Source organism: Enhydra lutris, unplaced genomic scaffold (assembly GCF_002288905.1).
Source record: "Enhydra lutris kenyoni isolate GAN:26980312 unplaced genomic scaffold, ASM228890v2 scaffoldscaffold19, whole genome shotgun sequence".
NCBI lineage: Eukaryota > Metazoa > Chordata > Mammalia > Carnivora > Mustelidae > Enhydra > Enhydra lutris.
In genome coordinates this window covers 33604689-33623666 of record NW_019154103.1, presented here as the reverse complement: position 1 = coordinate 33623666, position 18978 = coordinate 33604689, and the positions used below count along the sequence as shown (strand labels likewise).

The 18978-nt window shown below is 41.1% G+C and overlaps 1 protein-coding gene across 1 annotated transcript in view; it reads right to left on the bottom strand.

Annotated features, from left to right (window-relative positions):
- Window positions 1-1542: 1542 nt before the first annotated feature.
- The window catches only part of LOC111148267 (calcium/calmodulin dependent protein kinase IV), a 236810-nt gene continuing 219374 nt past the window's right edge, over window positions 1543-18978 (bottom strand). The window contains exons 8-11 of the mRNA XM_022504732.1: window positions 14063-14138; window positions 9046-9172; window positions 4128-4280; window positions 1543-2511 (exon numbers count right to left, since the gene is read on the bottom strand). Of these exons, the coding sequence (XP_022360440.1) occupies window positions 2080-2511; window positions 4128-4280; window positions 9046-9172; window positions 14063-14138 (788 nt within the window). The 3' untranslated portion in view covers window positions 1543-2079. The remainder of the gene's footprint in view (window positions 2512-4127; window positions 4281-9045; window positions 9173-14062; window positions 14139-18978) is intronic.

Sequence of the window (18978 nt, the reverse complement as noted above, 5' to 3'; positions counted from 1 at the left end):
CCCTCTCTTCTTTCCTTTGCCAATATATGGGACACTTACCCTGTATGCCTGTTAAGTCTCATTAGGAAAAGTACACCAGGCAACTGATCTTACATGGAAATGTTAATGCTTAGTGAAAAAGGCATTCTTAAAGATTAAAAATAGTGAGCCCTTTACAATTACTAACATGGAAATTCCGAGAGAGGATAAAGAGGGAAGGAGAGAAATGCAGAAGAGGATAAGTACTCTCTACTAGCTAATAAAAATAAATCCAAACAAAAAATGTTCTTCTGAACCCAGATGATGTGCCCTTAAGGGCTTTTTTCCTTTGTCCATGTTGGTCAACTGCCAGGCCCCTAAACGAGGGACGATGAGAAGTCCTACCTTTTCTCCTTTCAAGAAGGAAGTTTTGCACTTGGAAAGCAGAATGTTTCCCAAGGTCCAGTAGCCCCCAGGAACCGGAGATTTAATTTCGTTTTCCAATTTCACAGTTTTGAGGAAGAGCCAAAATAATATAAGATCTTTTTTTGATAAGGATTTTTCTGTGACAGTCATTTTTACTGTCCATCATTTTGGTCTTTGAGAATATTCCTTTTTTAAAACTGAGGAAACTTAAAATTGTGACGCATAAATCGATAAAAATGTTCACTTCAACTCAAGCTAGAAATAGAAGTCCTTGGAATTTAAGTGTGATTTCTATGGGGGAAAAGTGTTCATATGAAAATCAAAGAAAAATACTTTGAAAAAAATCATGTTGAATTATTAGGTCTAATAATTCTATTATTAGGTCTAATAATTACAGTTTCTCATGAGTCTGATTTGAAATCAGTGCTTTCTTTTCATTTTTTTAAGGTAAATAAAATGCTGCACTGTCCTAAATTTCTTGGCATGGAAACTAAAAATTACATGGTAAAATTTGGGCAATACTATTCCAAGTATGAAAAAAAGAGAAAACAGATTTTCAGAAATATCTTTAGTTCATAAGCGATAGTTCATAAGGTAACTATCAACTGAAGGAAAAAAGGAATTTCACAAAAGTTTCCTTAATCTAGTTAAGTCTATATTGAATGATCTTATAATGGAATATTATTCTCACTCTATTCAGACACTGGACACCAGCCTGTGGGGTAGATTTTTCTGAATATTTGAAACTTGGTAATTGTAGAGTTTATCCATAAAACCATCACTGTCTTTAAAGTTGTACAAACTCATGAGTAAATCCAATTTTATCAAAATGACAAACAGTCAACCTTTGTGAGTGTAAGTTCAGGTCTTAGCTCCTCTTCTTCCCTCAATTTCCATAGCCCACCTTAAGTGTTCTCCATGAGAAAGAAACTGCCATTAGCAGGGGAAGGAAGGAATACATTCCTCAGCAGGAGTTTGTAAAATACCTTCTCCGGGATTGTAAAATGGCAGGAATTTGTGATAGGACATTTTTGGTTATTCATAATATAGTATGTATAAATAAGGACAAAATAAGAAAGCATTCTCTACATAAGCTCTAAGTGCATTCTGTTTCATGACCCTTAAGTATGCTTCAATCTCTTACCATTGTAAGTGGGATTTTTTTTGTATGTATCATGAAACTGTAGCCTGTAACCATCTCCTTGTAAACAGTTTGAACACATTGGATAGTCTGAACACATTTGAAAAGTATGATGTCGTGAATGCAATGGGACACATCTTAGAGCACTACCTAGTATTAGTGAAGCGAGAGTTGAAAGGAATTACTGCTTTATGAAGAAATCCAAAGGATATATGATGACTAGGTTTTCAAAGCAATAACAATTTACTAGTTACTTCAATGTGTACTACTGGTCCCTGAACATGTATGTTTTTAAATGTTATGTTGTATTTACTTGTGATTTCAAATTTAACTCCTCGGCATTAGGTATCCGTTGCATACCATAGAAGACACTATTTTTTCATAAAGCAGTCACATGCATGAATTTAGGATTACCAACTGATAGATATGTATTTTTTTTTGCACCTCAAAAAACAGAATCACTATAGTGCATATCATGCTTCCACACCTTCCTTGCTGAAGGACAAAATGCGTAAGATGCCAGAATTTGACTTCTAGATTGAGAAGAAACCAGATCAGTACTCTGGCAGGACCACATCATTTTGCTGAGCTCCAAATCCCAGAGCTGGGTTTTCTTGCCCCTCTTTGGGGGCTGCTGCTTCCTCCATGGTCTTCAGCTTCTCCTCTGCTAGGCCCTCCTCTATTTCCAGGTCAGCCACCTTTATCCTATCCTCTAGTGCCTTGGGCACCATGTTGGTAGCATTTCTATCAGCATCTTTTACTTCCCCTATGGCCTGTACCTTCATCAGCTCAGCCTCTGCCCCCTCAGTTGCCACTTGGGCCCCACCTCCTTGAACTTCCTCTCCTTCCAAAATAGCTTTAACATCTTCACTGCCATCCTGGGTCAGAGATGATGCTTGGCTAGCCTTCTGGCTCTCTTGGATGCCGCTGTGGCTGCTGCTGGCGCTCCCCAGCCGGGAAGAGGCCACTACGGCCTTCACTGCTGCCTGATGGGAAACAGAAAAGTGTCAGGTGTTACTTCCACTTAAAATCTTGAATCAGAGCTCAATCTCACCTTTGCATTTAGGGAGCTTGTTTTATCTGTTTTATATTTTCAAAATATATTCCAAGATGGTTGAATGAAAACTCCTCTGAAGAATGAACAGCAATATCTTTTTAATTTCAGGCGTACTGTATTTAATCATCTGGACAAGTGAAAGCTTACACTTGTTTTCAAATATTTAGGACTTTGTTTCCCAAAGTGTTTTCATGGAACACTAGTATTACACAACAAAAGAATTCCACAGTCAAGTTTGTTTGAGAAGTCCTGGGTTACGCCAAGGTTATTTAATCCAAGGTATTTCAAAGCAGTTTGATCACACAACTTTTAAGGTTTATTTAGTCTTTATCAGCCTGTAAGTGATGGCTAAATAGAATATTATTTTTGACCCTCATCTGTTCTCTGAAATCCTCTGCAGATATAGTAAGTCCTAAACACCATTATTAAGAGAAACCCATCTAATATATATTCCATATATATTCTATAAAAAGATACATTTTGGATATATCATATGAATTATATTTTAGATATATCTTATATATCTACGTCACGTGAATTACAGATGCCCTTTGAACAACATGGGTCTGAACTGCAAGGGTCTACTTATGTGCAGATTTTTTTCAACAGACACACTGAAACATTTTTTTGAGATCTGTAACAATCTGAAAAAACTTACAAAGTGTGCAGCCTAGAAATACCCAAAACATTAAGAAAAAGTTAGGTGTTATTGTAAGAATACAGCACGTAATATATATAACATCCAAAATATGTGTTAATTGACTACTATTGGTAATGGCTTCCAGTCAACAGTAGGCTATTAGTGATTAGGTGTTTGGGGAGTCAAAAGTAATACACATAGATAGATCAACTGTGTTGAGTAATTGGTGCCCCTGACCCCAGCATTGTTCAAAGGTCAATTGTATTTTAATTTCATCAAGTATGGGAATTTATTTATATTAGAAGATACAGTTTTGTTTTTTTTTTTAAGATTTATTTATTTATTTGACAGACAGAAATCACAAGGAGGCAGAGAGGCAGTCAGAGAGAGAGGACGAAGCAGGCTCCCCACTGAGCAGAGAGCCCGATGTGGGGCTCGATCCCAGGACCCTGGGATCATGACCTGAGCCGAAGGCAGAGGCTTTAACCCACTGAGCCACCCAGGAGCCCCTAGAAGATACAGTTTTTTAAAAAAGTTTCCCAATTTCCACTTATTTAGAAAGAAGGCAACTTTCAAAATGAGTATCAGTTTCCTGAGCAATGCTGTTCAAGCAGTACAGTCTTAATTACATGAGAAGCAGTGATTATATATTTGGTGAGTAATTCTCAACCTACAACGCATTTCCGTTTATTAACAATGAACTCTTACGAGAGAATAACATGACTGTCCGTGGCTTTACACCAGTATTGCTGGGATTTCAAGGCAGGATTTTCCCTGGTACTACAGGAGATGAATAATATTATTAGATGAAGAAGAGTGGAATTATCTTTAACAGTTCAAGCTAAGGAAGAGAGTAACAAAGAAAAAACACAAAACAAGACAGAGCAAAACAAAACCTATCTTACCTTGAGCTTGCGCCGGGCATTGAATTCTTGGAGCTTCTTTTGAGCAGTATCCATGTGTACAAAATTGGCAGCTTTACCTGTGACCCATGGGTGCTGGAGAGCTTGGAAGGTAGTCAGGCGTTTCTTAGGATCCAGAACAATTAGTTTTCTGACCTGAAATGATAAAGAACCATAGATTTCTTAGGGAGATTCTTATGGTGACCCAGGCTTGCCTCTCAGCCTGTGAACATTTAGGTTTTATTCTATTTTCCTAGCAGTACCACTAACTATACATTAAAAAAAAAAAAAAAAAAAGCCTTTCAGTGGTCACTGTGAGGAGAGTTTCAGGGAGCAGTGTTTGAGGAGGTCTGAGAGGCAGTGGCTTGTGCCACCTGAGAGGCCAGGCAGGCAGGTGACTTCCAAGGGAGGTCAAGGAAACAGGTTCTTGGTTGCCTGTGGACTGGAAGGTCTTTGAGGGAGAGCCAGCATCTGAATAATTCTAGGCTGCATTTAGCACCACTTAGAATTCAGAACTTTGGATGGATCGCAATGGAGATGGAATCGTGCATTCATCATGCTTTCTGTTGGGATTTTTTTTTAAATTTTATTTATTTATGTGTCAGAGAGAGAGAGAAAGAGAGAGAGAGCAGCAGGCAGAGGGAGAAGAAGGCTACCGGCTGAGCAGGGAGCCCGATGAAGACCTCGATCCCAGACTCTGGTATCATGACCTGAGCCAAAGGCAGACGCTTAACCGAATGAGCCACTCAGGTGCCCCATCTGTGGGGATTAGATAGTAACAAAGGGATAATATAGTCTTTATGCTTATCCCATGATTCCATGATAAAATTCATTCTAATATCTTGAAGGTTTTGAAGGAATAAGCCAAGTGCTGTCAGGGGTTTAGGGACATGATTTGTTTAAAGTACTAAATTCAACCCGTAGCCGACCATTCTGAGAATGAGCAGATAATAAACGGCCAGGAAGATCAACCAACAAAATAATCCCTGGCCCTGGGCTCAGACAGGGTGACATGGAATGAGGCAGAAACTGCTTAGAGTTAGGAGGCATGTTCAAGCCCTCGTTACATTTCTTACCCACTTTTGTGACTTTGGACAAAGACCGACATATGAATTGAAAGCCCGTGAACATTCTCCTAGGCCTTTTTCTTATATGTTCTCTTCTCCACCTCATTCCTTTGTAAATACATTCTTACATACATATGAAAATCTTTAAAAACTTGGTAATTCTTCCCATAACCTTATCAACTTGGAACTAGTAGCTCTAATTCATAAATGAGGGATGGAAGGAAGTTCAGAAAGATTTTGTGCCTCAACTGAGGCCACATAGCTTGTAACTGGTGGAAGCTCTATTCCAATTAAGATCGGTCTTACCTCAGAGCTCATTTTGTGGCCGCTAGACCGCAGTGCCTCCAAGATCAGTCCACCGTCTGGCCTTCATCTGCCCACGTGGCAAATGGGGGCTTCGGGGGATGGAAGGCCCGAGGTCTTTTCTAACTCTGTTCAGCTAAGAAGAACTGAATGCAGGCTAATACAATCAGGCAGTAAATCAAATGGAGAACAGATATCTGGTTCTCCTCTTACTTCTTTTCTACAAAAGTTGCAAAGAAATGTGTGTTTGGGGTAGAGAGAATTTGTAGAGGACAGAGATGTGAGGCTGCTTAGGCTAAAAATCTGAAAGGAGGTGGTGGGAGGTACAGGTGATTAAGGAAAATGAATACACGGCAGTAAATAAAAATCTGATTGCAGTCATAGCTGTCACCTGTGGGAAACATGTCCAAGTAATTTCGTATAAATGGTAAGTAATCCTTGACAACAATTCACAATGAGATCTTTCCCTCCCATTTTCTAATCGTCCTCATCATTACCATCCTCCTCCTCCTGAAAATACAAAGAATTTACTGAAAGTCAGTAAGTTCCCCCAAATTCCCATCTGTCAGTGTTAATCTTTACATTTGAAGAGATCAATGCACTGAACTGTTAAACTCGCTGAAGGTCTGAGAGCCCCAGTGACCTTGCCAAGATTCAACCCCAACGCCTTGCCATGATCCTACAGCCCCCTTACAACCTGACCCCATCACTCAGGGGCACTGTTCCCCTGGTGATTTCAGAATGGATGCGGGTGCTGCTGATAAGAACACATCAGTGGTACTCAAGGATTCCTTTAGTGTTTAAGTTTTACAAACTTATTAGCCCAAAGGTAGGATTTAGCTGAATGAAGGAATATCAAAGCTAACCCTCTTACCCATTTAGTTTTTATTGGTGATGAAAAGAAAAGGAAGGCAGGCTGTATAAAGAACTGTTAGGGTGTTAGTTGGTGGTAGTCAGTTAACCTGCATTATAGCCCCTAAGTCTCCCAACAATCTAGAGAAAGGTACTGGGATCATCCCAGAACAGAAAACTAGGGGTGCCTGGGTGGCTCAGTTGTTAAGCCTCTGTCTTCGGCTCAGATCATGATCCCAGCATCCTGGAATCGAGCCCTGCATCAGGCTCCCTGCTCTGAGAGAAGCCTGCTTCTCCCTCTCCCATTCCCCCTGCTTGTGTTCCTTGTGCTGCTGTCTCTGTCAGATAAATGAAATAAAACCTTAAAAAAGAAAATAAAACTAAAGCAGAGAGAATAGATGATAACAAGGCCCAGGTCACACCTTTAGGTTATGAGGAAGAGGGTCCTTGAATCCAGGTGTGTCAGACCTTAAAAAATCCGCGGTCTACTTCCTGATTCATTGTTTCATTCAAAAAAAAAAAAAATTATTGAGTCTGTACTATATGCCCAAACAGTACTAAGATCTGGGCACACATGCCTTGACCTCTACCAGAACTTAAAATCTAGCTAAGGAAGCTCTTTCCACAAGTAAATATAAGTTGCAACCATCATTAAAGAGAAGGCTAGCAGGCAACAGAACAATGTGACAGAAGGAACAAAGCAGTTGTGGGAAGGAGGGACTGCTGAAGGTGGGCAGACAAGGCTACCTGGGGGATGTCACATGGCAACTAGGGCTTGTAAATAAGACTTACCCATGCAAGAGGGTGTGTGTGTGTGTGTGTGTGTGTGTGTGTGTGTGTGCGTCTGCGTGTGTGTGTGTGTGAGAGAGAGAGAGAGAGAGAGAGAGAGAGAGAGGTTGGGAAGGGAGAGGGAGGAAGGAAGGAGGAAAGAATAGTACAAAGCAGAGGAAGGAGTAGCGGTCCACACCCTGAGCTATCCTGATGAGGGTTGGGTTGGTCTGGTGCCCTGGAGTGAAGCGCACCAGAGGACAGTGTTGTGAAATGGGCGGCATGGGCAGGGCAGTGGACTCCCAACCCGACCAGGTGGTGCTGTGTATATCTGATTACAGATTTTGGATTTTATCCTAAGAGTCTCAAAGCAGGAAAGTGACAGGAGTTGATTTATTTATTAGGCCCTTCCTCTGGATCCTGTGTGGAGAGTGTACCTAAACTTGCCACAGAGGTAGGAAGGCCATAGGGGAGGTTGTGGCTGTGGTCCCGCAGGAGAGGCCAGGGCTGGCGGGGGCAGTGGTGGTGGAGTGGAGGGAAGTGGGTGGATTCAAGAGGTCTTTAGGAGTGTGGGGCCTGACTTGAGGGGGGAGTTGGAATGATGTCTCCACACACTGCCTCTCTGCCTGGTTGTACTGCAAAGTCATGGTCTATAGGGGTTTGTTCCATGAAAGAACATGGATGGGAAGGAGGAAATGTTTGGAGGGAAAAGAGTAGAATTCAGAATTCTCCTTTTCCCTCCAAACATCTAGGATATTTTCTAAGAAAATATCCTAGAAACCTGGATCATTCATTCTGCTGGGAAGCTGTGTGACTTTGGACAATCATTTCACCTCTCTGGGTTTCAGGACCCTCAAGTCTGTTTTTTTGTTTGTTTGTTTGTTTAACATTTATTTATTTAAGAGAGAGAGCGAGAGAGCATAGCACAAGCTGAGCAGGGAGCCTGAAGACGTGGCGCTAGATCCCAGAACCCTGAGATCATGACCTGAGCCAACTTAGTGACCTTAACTGACTGAGTGACCCAGGTGCCCCCAGCACCCTCAACTTTAGATGAAGGAAAGACTAGATAACTCATAAGATCCCTTGGAGAGCTAGCCTTCTGCGGTTCAAAAGTCAATTCTTAGCTATTTCTGTGTGGCTTTTCTCTAGATGAATGATGGCTAATGCTTTCATCTCATGCTAGTATACCCTTTATTTTAGAACAGGTGGGCCATCTCCCCAGAATGCAGGTCTTTCCTTTATGCAAATAAACTTCAATATTAGCTTAAGCAAGGACCCAAATAACACAAACAAAAAACCAAACAAAATAAATTATCAGTAGAGTGTAACTTGTTTATGATGCCAGTAAGGCATGTAAGGGACTTGTGCTGTTATCGGGATATTTCAGTAAGTTTGTATAATCAAATCTAGGTAATCTAGGCAAGCCATGTTAAAATGGAATTCCATATTACGTCTGAATTTACCCAGTACAACTGGCTTCAAAAGCAAGGTTTTACATGGACTAGGTGGTAAAATCTCACTAATTAACAATGCAGTAATTTTTAATTGTGATAATTCAGCAAGTGACGAGTTAAGCATATCTATTTTTCATTATCTACAAGAAAAATGTATTATGTACATTGTTTTATTAAAAATGCAATTATTAAGAGGGGAAAATTTTAAAAAGGACACTGCCCATTAACTAGTTAAAAATGAATGTGAAGGGGCACCTGGTGGCTCAGTGGGTTGGGCCTCTGCCTTCGGCTCAGGTCATGATCTCAGGGTCCTGGGATCGAGCCCCACATCGGGCTCTCTGGCTCAGCGGGGAGCCTGCTTCCCCCTCTCTCTCTGCCTGCCTCTCTCCTACTTGTGATCTCTGTGTCAAATAAATAAATAAAATCTTAAAAAAAAAATGTGAAGATTTTACTTCATTTTGTTTTGGTCTCACTTACCAGGTCCTTGGCATTTAGAGATACTTCATCCCACCAGGGGGAGATAAAGTAATATTCACAATTCAGAATTCTCCTGAACATGAACTGATCACCTCTTTCATCATAGAATGGTTCAAATCCACAAAGTCTAGAAGGACAAAAGATAGAGAATAAAATGTCTTTAGAAGCCTAAATATATTTCATCAAATTTTTGCAGAAATTCCGGACTGCCCTTTCCAAGCTTTCTGTTATGATTGCAAGTCTACATAGTACAAGTATGTAACTGCCTTGTTATAAATCACTTTTGACTGTATAAATACACAATCATGTCCTCTGGAAGTAAGAACAGATACCAAACTGATTAAGAATTTCTACAAAGGAGGACATTGGGTGAAGTAGAGGAGAAGTGAGTTGGGGGAAATTGGAGGGGGAAACAAACCATGAGAGACTATGGACTTTGAGAAACAAACTGAAGTTTTTGGAGGGGAGGGGGTTGGGGGTTGGGAGAGCCAGGTGGTGGGTATTAAGGAGGGCATGTATTGCATGGAGCACTGGGTGTGGTGCATAAACAATGAACCTTGGAACACTGAAAAAAATTAAATTAAAAAATAATTTCTACAAAGAGTTTATAATAATATCAATAATTATGACACAAAACAATAATAAAGATAATAGCTAACATTATTACAGGCACTGTACTAATGACTTGCTGTGGAATTTTTTTAACCAGGAATTGAGAAGACAGATTGACTAGAGTTCCAATTTATTAGGAAGTGGAAGAATCAGGATTTTCTTTTTGAGATTTTAAAGGGTTGATTGATTGATTGATTGATTGATTTTTGTGAGAGAGACAGCATGAACAAGGGAAGGGGCAGAGTGAGAGAGAGAAGCAGGCTCCCCACTGAGCAGGGAGCCTGAGGACGTGGGGCTCCATCCCAGGACCCCAGGGTCATGACCTGAGCCAAAGCAGACACTTAACTGACTGAGCGACCCAGGCACCCAAAAATTAGAGGAGTTTTTGAGAGTAAAGAGATTAAGAGGTAGATAGAAAAGATTTTTCAGTCATTTTTATTCAGCCCTATTCACTGAACTCCTCCACAGAAATGAGTCAAATATTAGATTTCCATCCCACTCCAGTTTGAATTTCAGAGTGAACAAAGACAGGAAGTTAGACTGTTGTCAGGAAATGGTCTTTTAAAACTTGACACAGTGATTACACACAGCCAACAGAGATGAGTAGCTAGGGTCAGTGCAGCCTCATGTGAGACCCCCACTTCTGTCTTAAAGACCCACGTTCACCTTCATTTTCTAGTAGAGTGTCAGCCTACAAATGAATGGGGAAAGTGGGAGAAGAGAACTAAAGAATCATCTTTAGTTGAGAGAGGAGAGAGGAGAAGTGAGTTGCTGTTCAGGGCCCACCAAAGCCTCCACTGTTTACAGACAGGTACATACAGGTTCTGAAATCACTAGGGATCAAAAGGAGACCATAAAAAAGAAATACCTACCAGGGCATGTGTTGTACTGGACAAAAAATGGGGGGAAAAGAATGAACACGAAAAAAAAAAAAACATTCTCTCAAATTCTTCCTTCAAGCTGGTCAGGTTGGAGCAGAGCATGAAATGTTTGAATGTATTCTAATGTAGTGGGTTTCTAGACAGAAGCATTTTCTTACATCCTTTGCTCGGGGAACGTCCTGTTGGGAGAGTCCTTGTCTTTTTTAAATATTCCGGAGCCCGCCAGGAAAAGACAGGGTTTAGCAGTGCTGAGTCTCAGACTAGTGAGTCCTCCTGTCCCACTGCAGCAGTCTACACAGAGAATCCTGCTGCCACATAAGGATAGAAGGGAGCCCATGTCCACACCTCGACAAGGAGGTAGCTCAGCCTTACTTGGCCATTCCTGTGCCATCCACAACACTAGAAAAGTATAGCTTATTCTTAGTTAGTCGTGGAGGAATTAGCCAATGTTCCAGGCTTAGTTTAAGAAATTCTTATGTTTCGCCTTCTGGAAATCTAGAAAGAAACATGACAGTTCAGAAGGTACTCAGATGCCGTTCTCACTTCTCAAACATGCCTGTGGATGTGTGCACTGTGATGGAAGTAAGAAGCTCATATCATGTCAGCCTGAAATGCCAAAAATAGAAGTAATGTGACACAGAGCAACACACACACATATACACCATGGAAAAAGCCTTCAGACATGGAAATATTTGAATAAAGACAATGATAGTTTAGGAGGATAGTAGGATCATACAGGCCTGAAGAGTGAATGTATAATAAGGGGAACTTTAAGCCACTGGGCAGAACTGTGGTGTTGAAAGCTGAAAGAGAGAGTTTGAATCTTTGATGTTACTGATTCCGACTCTGACCTGAGCATTGTAGTAGTTGCTTTTGTCTGTAGGTACCAAGGGTTTAGGTGTAAAAGGTAGAGGGGTCAGAATTTCTGTGAGAAACAACAAAATGGCTTTCATTCCCAGTCTATTGTCATATGTAGAAATAGCAAGGTCATAGCACAAAAGAGCCGTATGGAACTTTTAATAATAATAAAGGAGATATATAGGTCCAATGGCACGATCTTGGAGAAGTGTCCCAGTGAACCTTGCCAGGTGGACTTCATCAGTTGTTAATGAACTACAGATTAGAGAAAACAACCCTGGGCTTAGGAGCTGACAGAAGTGAGGCCACACTAAAGGACATTAGTTGTAAGCAACACTGATAATATATTTTCATTTGAGAGCTACCACTGTGGACTTTGAACCAACAACTATTAACTTAAAGACCTTATGTGAACCAGGAGAAAGGACCTTGACTTTTTTTTTTTTTTTTTTTTTTTTTTTTTTTTTAAAGTAGGCTCCCTATCCAGCATGGAGCCCAGCGTGAGCCCTGAACTCACGACCAGAGATCAAGACCTCGGCTGAGATCAAGAGTCAGATGCTTAACCAGCTGAGCCACCAGGAGCCCCAGGACCTTGAAAGACTTTTAAAATTATTTTCAGGGCTATGATAAGATGTTTCTCCAACAATCACATTTTTTTCTCTTCATTTTCCCTGGTCAGTGACCATGTCATAGAATTTTATTCATTCCATATTTCAGGTTCTCAGGGTGAATGTGATGTCATTTCTCCGTCTCTCTAAGTTCTTGTACATCCTTAATGCTTCACCCCCCATCCTCCATCACATTTCAGCATGAAATTGCAACTGGTTGGGCACAATAACATTTTAGGGGCAAATCTGATTTGTTATTTGCATAGTGCAATTTTTCATTTAACGTTATTAAGTATGATATGTCACCTACCTAACTCAGGAGCCAACATTTTCTTCCCAGAATAAAAGTGATCTCAGATGTAAGCTGAAGGAATTCCATGGTGTGGCCTCAGGAATTCATTTTAATGAATTAAGCACTTAATATGGCAAATATATTACCTAACAGTTTTGCCCTTTCATAAGAAAAAACATGGTTGTCTACCTCTCCAAATGCTTTTCAAGCTTTAGTATATATATTTTGGATCCACAAGGAATTCAATACTGAATCTATCTTTTGACATTACATCATAGCAGATGGCTATTTACTGGGTTGCTTGTTAAACCTTTTTGTCTTGGCTACAGATGACTGAACATACCCAGGTAAACTCAGAGTTTACTAATTTGTTTGAGGGTACCCTAGTTACCTTCCTTCTAGTTCTTATTACCTAGATACTGCACTTTCTAAGATCACTATTAAATTAAACAAACAAACAAACAAACAAAAATCCAAAACCTCTTTCTGTTATGGACTGAATTGTGTCTCCCTAAAATTCCTATGATGAGAAGTCCTCACCTGATGCTATTTGGAGATGAAGCCTTTGGGAGGTAACTAAGGTTGATGTGGTCGTGAGGTGGGGGCCAGCTTTATGATGGGATTAATGTCCTTAAAAGAAGAGATGCCAAAGAGCTCACTTTTTTTTTTTCTCTGCCATGTGGGGAAAGAGTAAGAAAGGCAGATGTCTGCAAGCCAGGAAGAGAGCTCTCCCCAGGACTAGACCTCCTGGCGCCCTGACCTCAGACTTCCAGCCCCTGGAACTGTGACGAATACAAGCCTGTTGTTGAAGCCACCCAGCCTGCGGTAGTTTCTTACGGCAGCCTGCCCGATTAATACACTTTCTTTTATACCCTATAAAATCTCTTTGTAGATCTGAATGTTACAGGTTCCAACAGGCAACTGTGCAGTGTCCTCCAAATGACAGCCAAAGCTACTTGTTTTGAATTAAACTCTGGAACTCATGGATATCTTGCTTCTGTGGCTGCTCTTCAGCAGTCTTCTCAGACACTCCTCACTCCTTGCTTTCCTTCATGCTCCTCTGCAATTCTACCATCTCCTTGGCAAACTGCCTGAAACCCCTTTTTTATTAGTAGACGGAAGCTCAGGAATGGAGTTTGGGAAACCAGAAAATGAGAGATTTAGTTATTTGGGTGTGTGTGTGTGTGTGTGTGTGTGTGTGTGTGTGCGCGTGTGTGTGTGTGCGTGTGTGTGGTTTTTACCAGAGAAAAGGCTTCTCTGAGTTTAGGGTATTAAACTCAAGGTCCTTGAGGACCTAACAGAGACAGAAAACAAAACTGATAGCCAAACTGCATTAAAAACACTGCTGACAAGAAATGTCCCTGTCTGGAATTGCTTAGGAGATTAAAGAGCCATTTGCCCTTTAAAAAGGATTCATACTGTATTTTGATGAGACATAAATAAGTAAAACAAGGGCAAGTTTAATATGGACCTGAGTTTCCCATTTGTTCTTAACATCAAATAGGGAATTGTTCCCCAAATCTGCTATACATTGCACTGCAGAATGAGGCGCAGAAAAGTCGTGGACAGACAGTCTGGCCCCAGGAAAATCAGAGAAGAAAATGCGATGCTTGTTTTCAGAAAAGTCTACCACTAACTACGTTTAGTATGTTGTAGAAAATCACAAAAGTCTAAAGTAATCTTGCTTTTTATGAGGCCTCTAAGTACCTAAGAAATATTACAGCAAAGGCAAATAGTACCCATAGAGATTGCTTTTCTTCACTTACAAGATGTAGGTGATTATTCCTACAGACCACATGTCCACCTCAGGTCCATAGGCGCAGCCTCTAAGAATTTCAGGTGCTGCAGAAAGAATGAATATTGTGTTAAATCCGACTTTAAATTTAAAATTTACATCCCGAAAATAAGCAACAGGTAAGAAATTAATTAACAAAGTACAGAAATAGTTTTGTAATCAATTTTTTCCCCCGAAACCAAAGTATGAACTACAAATTCTTAACATCTATTTTAGTGGGAAAAATTCAAGTCTTTCTGTGTTTGGGGCGCATAAATATAAAGCTATTAACTTTGATAGTCTACACTGAAGCATCATTCCAACCAGACAGATCTGCTGTAAAAGATCCCTTTCTTCAAAAGGAGATTTGTAGGCAGAAAACAAAGACAAGTTCCGCAGAGTAAGGGGGAAAAGGCACAGTGATTCTACCTTGAGATCTAGATCTGCTCGGAGCAGGGGACATCCACGCATGTGTATATTTGACCGTGTGCAGGGCAGGGGGCAGGGTGGATGGGGTGGGAAGGACTGAGAAGCCTCAAGTGCTGGGAGGCTGGAAGAAGAGTTGGAAGGGGCCCTGATTCATGCCCTAGCACTGAGAACTACATGTAGGTCACCTGAGCGCAGCTGTCCCCAGTCAGTTTGGGATTATGCATGAAGAAAGGGGTCTTCTCTGTGCACAATGAGCCTGCTCCTATTAGCCCTGCTCACCACTGTGAAAGTGGAAGGTCTTCTCAGCCATGAAAGGGCCCTGTAGTATGGAATGATGAGATCTTTTCTGTTGGTATTTATGTTGGAGCTGCAAAAATGGAGAGTTAAGTGGGGCCAATCATTTGCACAGGGAGTTGGAGGTGTTATGTTTGCCTAACAAGGAAGAAAATAAAAAATAAGGCTCAGACCTGCAGCCCAGAGTGGCCTTTTTCTATTTTGAACAGAAGTGCTGTAGATGTCAGTGGGGTCCCTGAGCTAGGAGCTGACTGATGAATGCTGAGGACTCCCTAAGGGAGGCTTTGGGGATGGGGGCACCACATTCCTCCTTCCAGCTGGAAGCAGGAAAGCAAGGGAGCTGGATTCCTGTCTATGCAGGCTGGGCATGTCATATTCAGTGTAGACTGTTAAAGTGAGCTCTGGAAGGAAGCTATTCTCCTGGGACTTTGCATGTGACTTAGAAGAAGGAACACAGCGGATTTTCCACTGACGGCTTCCCATACTGTCCCTGCATCTCCCTATCCTTTTCCCTGTAAAAGTTGTTTCACATAAAATACAGGAGATGAAGAGCCCATACAGTGAAATGAGTGTGCAGTGTAACACTACCAGCAGCCACGCAGCAAGATGGACCCTCTAAAGCACAGCATCAGGGGCTAAGAAGTTCTTCTCATCTACAGACACATTATTCCTAGAAATTCTCCCACTTAGGATTTAATTAGCATAATGAAGAAAAGGCACGCTCACTGCCAACACTGTTCGTTCTGTTGGGTTAGCCTTTCTTTTCCATGGCAATCTGGCCCCATATCTGGTTCCTTTGGGCCCCAACACTGAACTCCCACTTGCAAATGCTTTGCTCATGAGAGTTCAAAGGAAACTCGGGTTAGACCGCCACTTTCAGGAGGGCAGCTGCCATTGTCTACGGGGCCGAGAGGTCTTCCAGTCAGGCAGCAGAACACATGCACACTGGGTACTATTGTTAGTCCTTACCCACTCAAGTCTTCCCATCCATGGAGTGCTATCGTGTCCCACATGGACATTTAAACATGCAGAAATATGTTGGGGAGAGTCTTTGACATAATCTGGGGCTTGTTTTTACTCTAAAATCTAAGTGAGTTGGATCAGCTGATTTCTAAGTTTACTCTGAGGTTTAAGCTGCTAGCCACCTTGTTATCAGTAGAGGGATCATTACTGATAGTTTACACAAGAAGAGAGGACCTGCACTTTACTTCCAGAACCTGCTGCACTCCCATTCCTCCTGTGGGAGTGCCTATTACATGCACTGACATGTGGGGGCAATGAGCCCTCCCCTCCTGTGCTGTTCAGAGATTAGCATACTATTGCAAAGGCCAGGGGCTTTCTGGCCATTCTTTTTTTTTTTTTTTTCCAGTGTTCCAAGATTCATTGTTTATGCACCACACCCAGTGCTCCATGTAACATGTGCCCTCCTTAATACCCACCACCAGGCTCACCCAAGCCCCACCTCCCTCCCCTCCAAAACTCTCAGTTTGTTTCTCAGAGTCCACAGTCTCTCATGGTTTGTCTCCCCCTCCGATTTCCCCCAATTCACTTTTCCTTCCCTTCTCCTAATGTCCTCCATGTTATTCCTTATGAAGTCAGCATTACCCTGATCCCTAAACCAGGCAAAGCCCCATCAAAAAGGAGAATTTCAGACCAATATCCCTGATGAATATGGAAGCCAAGATTCTCAACAAGATCCTAGCTAACAGGATCCAACAGTACATTAAAAAGATTATCTACCATGACCAGGTGGGATTTATCCCCAGGATGCAAGGGTGGTTCAACATCCGCAAATCAATCAATGTGATAGAACAAATCAATAAGAGAAGAGAGAAGAACCACATAGTCCTCTCAATTGATGCAGAAAAAGCATTTGACGAAATACAGCATCACTTCCTGATTAAAACTCTTCAAAGTATCAGGATAGAGGAAACATTCATCAACTTAATAAAATCTGTCTATGAAAAACCCATAGCAAATATCATCCTCAATGGGGAAAAGCTGGCAGCCTTCCCTTTGAGATCAGGAACACGACAAGGATGCCCACTCTTGCCACTGTTGTTCAACATAGTGCTAGAAGTTCTAGCAACAGCAACCAGACAACAAAAAGAAATAAAATGTATTCAAACTGGCCATTCTTTATAGCTCCCAGGCTAAGGTCACAAACGAAGTGATTACCACCGAACAAAATTCTTTCTGAATCCACTTTATAGGGCATCTGGGTCTCTTACCTGAGGTGGCAATATCTGACCCTTCCCAGCACTGGGTCTAACTTTACCTCTAGAGGCAATTCAGTTCCTTGTAAGGCATTATTAGGCAGCAATGTCAGTAAACTTCTAGTGTGAAAAGCTAAAACTTTCCCCTAAGAGGTTAACTGAGACAAAAGGACTATAGAATGTTTTTGCCCTTCATCATAAGTTTCTCTTAAAAAGAATTTATAATATTTACTAATCATAATACAAAATTTAGGGGAAACAAACTCTAAGCACCTAGACTCAGTCAGGTCCCATTCACAGTTAACCTTTAAATATTTGTTCATTAACATAACCTTGACTTTAAGACCAGAAGAACATACTTTTTTAAGCTACCTGAACCCTTTCCAAGTGCCAAAGATTTCTAGAATAAACTTCAGACTTCAGCATACCAGTACTACAAGTCTCCAAGATATCAAATGTCCTTGTGGTGGATTCTATAAATTTGTGATTTTCTTAAAGTGAAAAATAGTTGATTACTTCCAACTTAGTTCAAGAAAAGACATCAGCTAGTCTGCCTTTTAATGCTATAAGCACTTCCAGCTGTCCTTCCTGTCTTTTCTCACCTCATTGCCAAAACAAACAAACAAACAAACAAAATGAAGTAGGGGAGAAAATCATTTCAAGGTGTGATCCAGTTTTTAAAAAGGTATTTAAAATAATTTAGAATCATCTTTTCTAAAAATAGTTGATAATCCTTTATTGATTTTTCTGGCTGTCTTCTAAGTGGGTCCAAGTTTTCTGCCACTTTCTAAACTTTTATCCTTCATGTTATTGCTCATTAACGCTAAATGCTACAGGACACTTCATACTCTAAGCTCCAATACAGAATGATTTTGGCAAATGGTCTTAGAATTGCCAAGACACCAGACTTCATGTTTTAAAAGGCAATTTTAATGAAATATAAAATATATATTAAAAATTCAAACTTTAGTGATATTTATTTACCGACATCCCACTTAGATCTCAGAGAGCTGATTTTTTTATAAGATCATGGTACCATGAAAACATCTAGAGACTGGGGGTCCATCTACAGACTGGGGTGAATTTCATTTTCTTAAATAAATCCACTGTAACCAGTTCTGGGAATGGTCCTACATAAAAAGCATGGGGTATGCCGTATAGCACACTGATAGGGACCACTGATGCTAGGTTTCCCCTCTTTTCCTAAAGCCATAGGGATGATTTTGGTCACTGACTGTACCTTTATTTTGTTGATCCCTCGTGATCTATTGAGTTAAAACTACAGAGTGACATTCTTTACCAGAAGACTTCTTTCCAACTACTGTTAATTGTTTGGAGAAAGACAAATCCAAGGGACACTAAGTGAATGAAGTCCACATGTTCATTCATTTACTCATTAAACAAATCATCAACTATTTATTAAATACCTGCTGTATAACGGACTGCATTGGGTGGTGCTGGAGGAGTAATGGGGAGTTCAAGAGGACAAGTCTCTGCCATCATGGAGCTTACAGTTGGGTGGGGAAGGAAGACATTGATCCAGAAAACCCATGAAGAAATGCAAAGTGGTAAATGGAAGTGCTTGGAGGGCCTAATAGAGGGCTACCTGCTCAGAAAGATCAGGGAAGGTGAGTAGAGAAAGCGAAGTTTAAACTGAGATGTGAAGGGCTAGAGAAGTTAGCCAGGCAAAGGGAGAGGGTGGAGGGAGAAGTTAGAGGGCAAAGGGAGTGGGTGAGCAAAGACAGTGGGAAGTGGGTTGGCTGGAGCAAGCATGCAGGCACAGACTTGGTGGTGGGCAGGAGCAAGGGGGCTTAAGGAACTGAGGCAGCCAGTGTGGCTGGAGGTGCAAAGCCAGGTCCCACTGAGATGAGTCCCTACCAGGCAGCTCAAGGCCAGACCACAGATTCCAATAGGTCAGGGCTTTTGTTTGTTTGTATGTTTTAAATTCTCTCCAATGCTTTTGTTTTAG